The 8,186-nt window shown below is 36.6% G+C and overlaps 1 protein-coding gene across 1 annotated transcript in view; it reads left to right on the forward strand.

The window, feature by feature from the left end:
* Nucleotides 1–8,186, forward strand: part of ROCK1 (Rho associated coiled-coil containing protein kinase 1) — a 155,020-nt gene that overhangs the window by 61,871 nt on the left and 84,963 nt on the right. Inside the window, exons 3-4 of the mRNA XM_012802019.2 lie at nucleotides 7,023–7,123; nucleotides 7,666–7,803. Coding sequence (XP_012657473.1) covers nucleotides 7,023–7,123; nucleotides 7,666–7,803 — 239 coding nt within the window. The remainder of the gene's footprint in view (nucleotides 1–7,022; nucleotides 7,124–7,665; nucleotides 7,804–8,186) is intronic.

Genomic DNA, 8,186 nt, shown 5'->3' on the forward strand with positions numbered 1-8,186 from the left:
AAAAAAAAAAGAATCAGCAGTGCCTGTAGCTCAGTGGGTAGGGCGCTGGCCACATACACTGAGGCTGGTGGATTCAAACCTGGTCTCAGCCAGCTAAAACAACAATGATAATTGGGAAAAAAAAAAGACAACTGGGGAAAAAAAAGAGCCAGGCATTGTGGCAGGTGCCTGTCATCTCAGCTACTTGGGAGGCTGAGGCAAGAGAATTGCTTAAGCCTTGAGGTTGCAGTGAGCTATGATGCCACGGCACTATACCCAGGGTGACAGCTTGAGACTCTGTCTCAAAAAAACTAGAATCAGTCAATGTGATTTTATATTTTTATTTAGGGATACTCAATTGCATTGTTATGGACATAGAGTAGTTGGAGAGTTGGGATTTCACTAGCATTGTAGTTTTGTCAAACTAAAGTGAAGGAGAAGAGAGCTCAACACATTGAAAGTAATATGTTCAAGGGAGTTATTGTAATAATTGACAACATTACAGTAATAATGACTGTTATTACATAGCTAAGAATTGAAGTCGAGTAGTTAGGAGATAGAGGCTATAAATAAGTGTAATGTGGGACAGTGAGAATAGGGGGGGATCAGTGGATTGGAGATCTTGATGGGGGTGGGAATTGTTTGAGTTAAGCTATTAAAAGGACTAAGCCAGAAAGTTAAAGAAGAATGCTTATGTTTAAATTATGGGAAATTGAAATTGCAGGAAAATTATAATTACTGGGTCTAATAGGTTATCATGGAAATGAATAGCTAAGATAAGATGGTCAACAAGATAGATCATTGAAAAAGTAGGTATTGAGAGGACATGGTATTGGAAATATTATCTGTGCCTACATTAAAATCATTAAGGATTAAGACCAGAGAATATTGGAGGGAAGTTTAGTAAACCAGGAGTTAAAATTGTCTAGCAGCAAGATGGGGTAGCCTGAGGGTCAGTAGATTACAGCAACAGTGAGAGGTAGTGAGAGATATAACCTAATACAATGAAAATCAAAGCTGGCAGATGTGGGAGTGGGAAGGTGTAGATGGCAGTGGGGTTCACCATCTCACCTCCAGGGTTAGTTGTCTAAGGCCTGTGGGAGGTCAGGCCACCACTGGAGAGCTGCAGGGGAAGCTGTGCCTTCAGAGGGGAGCTGGGTTTTACTAGACCAGGGATTGGCAAAGTACAGCCCACAGACCAAATCTGACCCATTGCCAGTTTTCTGTATGGCTTATGAGCTAAGAATAGTTTTTATATTTTTTAATGATCAAAAAAAGTCAAGGCTGGGCGCCATAGCTCAGTAATTAAAAGTGCTGGCCCTGCAAGCAGGGGTCAGTGAGTTAGGAGCTTGCCTGGGGCTCATGAAGGGGGAAGAAAAATCAAAAGAATAATATTATAAATGAGGAATTGTATGAAGCTCAGATTTCAATATTTATAAAGTTTTATTAGGACACTGCCAAACTTTTTAAAATGCATTATTATCTATGGGCTGCTTTTGTGCTACAATATCTGGGTTGAGTAGCTACAGCAGGGATCACACTGCTGCTCAGCACAGTCTATTACTGTGAGTCTATACCCAGGCACACTGCAGTTGCAGCTTGATGACTCTGAGTGCTATATGCATCACTGTAACACGTTTTAAATTACCAGCACATACTCATTGTGTCATAATAAGAAAAGAAAAGTGTACTTCAGATGTCCTTTTGAGGCACAGTGGAGTAGTGTGGGTTATTTTATCCAGTTGAACGGCAGAGGATTGTTTCTGTTATGCAGTGATTATACACTAAGATACACTAAGAGAGTACAGTGTACATTGGATGTTACCGGGCCAACCATTCATTATAATCTTCCAAACTAATAAGATAGCAGCAATTGGAGAAATAGGACATTTAAAAGGGAATATCTAATCCTAGTAGAATTTCTTCACAAAACTAAAGGAAAATGAGGTTGAAATGTTATTTGTTAACCAAGCAGAGAAAGCTGTTCAGTGGGGGTGTGTGATTGCAGCAGCTAAACAAATGTGTAGAGATAAAAACTTGCTTAAGACCGTTAGTCTTTGGGCAAGTACAGCTCCTTGAAGAATTGAAGACCATGGAGGCAACATCAGTAGTCAATTAAAAAACAAGACAATATTGAATCCTTATCTTTGACTCTTGTTTATTTGAGAAATCAACTCAGAGTTTGAAGTGATAGAAGAATCAGCTTGTGTGCGTAGTCTGCCCTTACAGACTCAGGAAAGCTTGGTCTTTCCTTATGTGCGTAACAGCATGATATTAATGCTTACTTACTATTTCTCTCCCTGAGATCGCTGTTTGTCCCCAGTTTTCAAAATATCTATCATATAGTGGATTCCAAGTGAATATTTGTCTTTTTTTTTGTCTTAAATATATCTTCCTTGATTCTTACCTCTTCCTTACAAGTAACTCAACAAGTTTTTTGTTTTTTTTTTTTAACGTTTCCCCCCCCTAAATTTGTCCTTTGCTCTCTGTTTTTCTTAGTGGCACTAGGAAATGATTTCAGAAAATAGCTACCACTCAGCTTCCTGTGCTTAATTTTCTGCCTTGTTTTTATTATTTATGTCCTATCTTGGTGTTTTGGTATTAACTGGGATTATAAGATTTATATTTACAATTAATTTTAGTTGTAAAGCTGAGCATACTTTGGTTATGAAGAATGAAAAAATGCATAGCCATTGTATTATATAACTATGTGTTGGAATGCCCTATGCTGCCTCAGTGTGTATGAGAGGCCCCAGAGATTGTTCAGATTTGCAGGAATAGGAATTTGCTGATAAGGGATGAGGAAGGAATTGACTAATCTGGGATTGTCACTAATTATGACATAAAACCCATTAGGAAAGCCATGTGCCAAATTAAGTGGGACTGTTGTTATAGATACTCTTGACTGTCCCAGAGACTCCAGCCAAGACCCAGTCCCACTTTCTCATGTATGGAATTATGGAGATGGGGTAACATCCAGTCATCAGAGATTGATTTGCAAAACATCTAGTATATGCCTTGGTTTCTTTTGTTGGTTTGTTTTAAAGAAAGGACTTCAGTCTTCATTCAGGCTAGTGCGCGGTGGCCCAGTCATAGCTTACTGCAACCTCAAACTGGTGGGCTCAAACAATCCTCCTGCCTCAACCCCCTGAGTAACTGGGACTAAATATATGCACCAATGCATCCAGCTAATATTGGTATTTTTTTTGCAGAGATAGGAGTCTTGGTGTGCTTCTCAGTCTGGTTCTCAAAACTCCTACCAGACTGAGAAACAAAGCAAGAATCTTATTTCTGCAAAAAAATGCATATGCATTGTTTTTTTATCTCAAACTCAAGCAGGCTGGCCATATGCATTTCTTTTTTTTTTAAATCTCAAAGGAGCTAAATGCCTTGGAAGAGTAGGCTATAATAGTATTCCCAAGGAGTGGATCTGCTACATTACTGCTTTACAGTACATAGGCTTCAGTTTTAATACCCTGATATTAGGGTATATAGGAATAAATATTCCTGAGTGTTTGGGAAACTAAATTCTACTGGTTAGACTTTACCATTAAATTTTTGAACCCTTAGTGAAGTGAGCTGGGAAAATGAGAGCCATAGAAACTCTGAGTTTGACTTAACCCATAAAACTAGAGGCACTTAACACTTGGTGTGTAAGTCTATATTAGTGCAAACTAAAGCCAAAGATCTTTTGGATTTCAAATGACTTTTCTGCAGTCTTTCTTAAAATTTTACAGCCTATTTCTGCTCTAAACTTATAACTAGTGCCAAGGATCCTTTCTCAGCCCAAGCTGTTATGCAGCCTGGACATAAAGTTTGTGTGCAGTTTAAAATATTTTAACATAGTAAATTGCACAAACTTTATGTCCACCCTATATAACACATTATCTTGATTTAGACTTTATTATCTCTCATCTAGAATATTACAATATTCTTAATAGTCTTCATACCTCCAGTTTTGTCCTTGTTGAATTTATCTTTATTGCCCAGAGTAGTTTAATTGAAATATAAGTTCAACTCTGTTGTTTTATCTGCCTCAATTTCTTTTCTTTTTTTTTTTCCAACTTTGTTTTTATTTCTTATAGCATAACTGTGTACATTAATGCAATCATGGGGTAAGTGTGCTGTTTTCATATACATTTTGAAATATTCTCATCAAACTAGTTAACATGACCTTCATGTCATTTTCTCAGTTATTGAGTCAAGACATTCATACTCTGCTTTTAGAAAGATTCGCTTGTACCCTTGTAGGATAAACCATAGAGGTGACGCCACCAATCACCCTCTCTCCCCCCATCCACCCCCCTCACCTCCCCTCTCCCACCCCCTTCCCGTATTCTAAAGCTATAATTAGGTTATGACATTCCTATGAAAGCTATGAATTAGTTTCAAAATAGGGCTGTGTACATTGGATACTTTTTCTTCCATTCTTGAGATACTTTGCTAAGAAGAACATTTTCTAATTCCATCCATATAAACATGAAGGAGGTAACGTCTCCATCTTTCTTTAGGGCTGTATAATATTCCATGGTATACATATACCACAATTTATCGATCCATTCCTGGGTCGATGGGCACTTGGGCTTCTTCCATGACCTAGCAATTATGAATTGGGCTGCAATAAATATTCTGATACAAATATCTTTGTGTAGTTCGATTTTTGGTCTTCTGGATATATACCTAGTAAAGGAATTGCGGGATCAAATGGCAGGTCTATTTTTAGTTCTCTCAATGTTCTCCAGATGTCTTTCCAAAAGAAACTAATTAATTTGCATTCCCACCAGCATTGTCTTAATTTCGTTTCATGGCTTCCTGCCCATAGTAGTGATTTTCAAATTGTGCTTCTCAGTTGCCAGCAAAATTCCACTAGACTTTTTAGGGACTGTATTATGGGAGTTCATAAAGTAGGTAAGTCTCTAGCCTTTCCCTGACACCTTTGACACCCTCCAGTCCCCAAGCAGAGCAATTTCTTTGCTCTGTTTTACATATTGCACTACTTTAAACACTTTTTTGTTTGTTTGTTTGCTTCTGAGGCAGAATCTCACTTTGTCACCCTTGGTAGAGTGTCACAGCTCACAGCAACCTCAGACTCCTGGGCTCAAGTGATACTCTTGCCTCAGCCTCCTGAGTAGCTGGGACTATAGGCTCCCATCACAACGCCCAGCTATTTTTAGAGACAAGTCTCACTGTTGCTCAGGCTGGTCTCAAACTCCTGAGCTCAAGCAGTCCACCTGCCTCACCCTCCTAGAGAGCTAGGTTTATAAGCATGAGCCCCTACTTTAATGTGAAGAAGATTTTTGATAAATGGTAATTTGTACTTCTGGCCTACAGGTGAAATTCAAGCTTTTTAACTAATTTAGGGGGCTCTCCAGCCTCTTCTACCAGTCTTGGCTACAAATGTATACTCTAGCAATGCAGAACTTCTCATACATAGTTCGCTGTGCCTTATGTCGCAGGTCTTCCTATAATGTTTACTCTTTCATTCTCTCTGACCTGGCCAACTGCTACTCTTCATTTTAGAGTTGTTTCATGTGTTACCATCTCCAGAAAACCTTTGTAGCCATCTCCTACCCAGACAGGCGTAGTTAGGTATCTTCCTCAGTACTCCAACATTCTATGCTTATTTCCCTTGTTGCATTTTCTCTGAATTATTCTTTTCAGTGTTTGTTTCTGTTTCATTTGCCAGAGTTTGAATTACTTAAGAGTAGTAACTGTGTTGTAAAGTTATCTTTATATGTATCTCTACTGATTACTATATAGCTTGATGTGTGGTAGACGTAATTATTTTTGCAGTGAATTAATTTATTGTCTGTATTTTTCTGGTGCATCTTGCGGTAGATATGTAACTAAAGTTAAATGTGCCTTTGTTATCCCTGTGTGGAAATTTGCTCTCTAGTGCATGTGTTTATTGGTCACAGTGTACACAAACATTTGAGTTTAAATGTGCACTTAAGAAGAAAGACAAGAATGTTAATGCAACTTTCGTTAGGAACTAGAACTTAACTTTAATAGCTGGTCTGTATTTTGTGCAACTCTGAAATGTGAAGCTTTTTCCATGTAATCTCATGCCAGTGTTGACCCATGTGGATTAAAATAGCCCTGTTTTAATCTATGACCAAATTAGGAATTAGAATATCTATCCAGTGGGAATTTTTAAATTATTGTAGTTTGTGGCTTGACAGGTTTATATAAATAATTGTAGTGATTTTTCACTGTGCGTTTTTAAATCCAGGCTCAAATTGAGAAATGAAATGATGAAAATATTAAGATTACCAATTGGAAAATTTATTGTGATTCCTTAACATATTTGTCTTTACTATCTTAAAGTAGTTAAATCTTTTTTAAAGGATCATGAAAACTGACCTAAAATAAAGAAAATTTTATTCTGTTAATCTAAAATATCTACCATGTGGAACAAATTAGCTAATTACAGTTTTTGTTTGTAGTGTGACATTTGTTTTAAAGGCTTTCTGTTAAGTCAAATTTTTAATAAAAGCTTTTATTAGCTAGAGTGAAGTCCTTCTAGAATTTATTTTTTAAAAAATTTCAGCATAGGCTCTGCGCCTGTAGCTCAGTGGTTATGGTGCCAGCCATATATACTGGGGCTGGCAGGTTCGAGCCTGGTTTGGGCCTGCTAAACGACGACAACTGCAACAAAAAATAGCGGGGCACTGTGGCGACGGCTGTAGTCCCAGCTACTTGGGAGACTGAGACAAGAGAATCACTTAAGCCCAAGAGTTTGAGGTTGCTATGAGCTGTGACACTACGGCGCTATGAGCTGTGACGCTACGGCACTCTGAGGGCGACATAGTGAAACACTGTCTCAAAAAAAAAAAAAATAAATAAATAAAATAAAATAAATATCTCAGCACATTGTACTTTTCTCTATTTTATGACTTCAGGTTCAACTATGTAGCAAATAATCCTTCATGAAGTTTTTTTGTTTTATAATTGTATTTCTCAAGAACTTGAATGTAAAGTAAATAATCTTAGTTATAATGCTTTTTAGTGATTTAAAATTATAAACTTTTCTTTTTACACAGATAAAGATACAATAAATAAAATTAGAGATTTACGAATGAAAGCTGAAGATTATGAAGTAGTCAAGGTGATTGGTAGAGGTGCATTTGGAGAAGTTCAATTGGTAAGTTATTTTAATGAGATTTTAAAAGAAAAATTTTATTAAATCTTTAAAAATCCACTTGTGTCTTTTACTTATTATTTGGGAAAGCATTGTTTTTATAGAATTCTTACTTTACATTGCTCTAGACATTCTTGTCTAAGTGTATGAAAGCCTAAGGTCAAATCCAGCAATAGTAGGAAGAGTTTTCCTCAGTCATTCATGGGTAGAACAGAGGTCTCAAGCATTAGAAAAGAAATCTTTGCTCCTAATATTAGGCTATGTAAAATGCTATACCACAGCACAAGCATAAGTAGGCTTTTTAAAGAGGAAACAGCATATACTGCGGGGGATAGGGGAAGTATGCTATGATATAGGGAATAAAATAATTACTTATTTCTAGTAATTGAGATTAGCTAATTGGAACAATTAGAAGAGAAGAAACAAAAATAGCTAAAACAATAATGTTAAATTATTTAATAAGTATTAGAATCATTTAATAAATTGTTCTATGAAACAATGAGCTGTAAGTGTTCACAAAAGGTTCATTTTTTTCAATTTTCAAGGTAAGGCATAAATCTACCAGGAAGGTATATGCTATGAAGCTTCTTAGCAAATTTGAAATGATTAAGAGATCTGATTCTGCTTTTTTCTGGGAAGAAAGAGACATCATGGCTTTTGCTAACAGTCCCTGGGTTGTTCAGGTATGATTTTGCTACAATTTCATTATTGCTTTATTACCTTATAACTAAGTATATCTAAAAAGCTGTAATAGGTATTTTAAAACAGTAAAAATGAATGCATTGGCAGTTACAGAATTACCTAATATATCATTTTTTAAGTCATAAAATTTAATTTTATTGATTCAGGTCTAGAATGAAAGACCAAAGAAAATAATTGTTTCTGTAGAATTTAAATATAGAAAATGTAATTTAAATGTAGAATTTAAGTATAGAATTTTAAATTTTTGGCTCGGCGCCTGTGGCTCAAGTGGCTAAGGTGCCAGCCACATACACTGAAGGTGGTGGGTTCGAATCCAGCCTGGGCCCACCAAACAACAATGATGGCTGCAACCAAAAAAATAGCC

The sequence above is a fragment of the Otolemur garnettii genome, unplaced genomic scaffold, assembly GCF_000181295.1.
Source record: "Otolemur garnettii isolate 467f Iridium unplaced genomic scaffold, OtoGar3 scaffold00012, whole genome shotgun sequence".
Taxonomy (NCBI): Eukaryota; Metazoa; Chordata; class Mammalia; order Primates; family Galagidae; genus Otolemur; species Otolemur garnettii.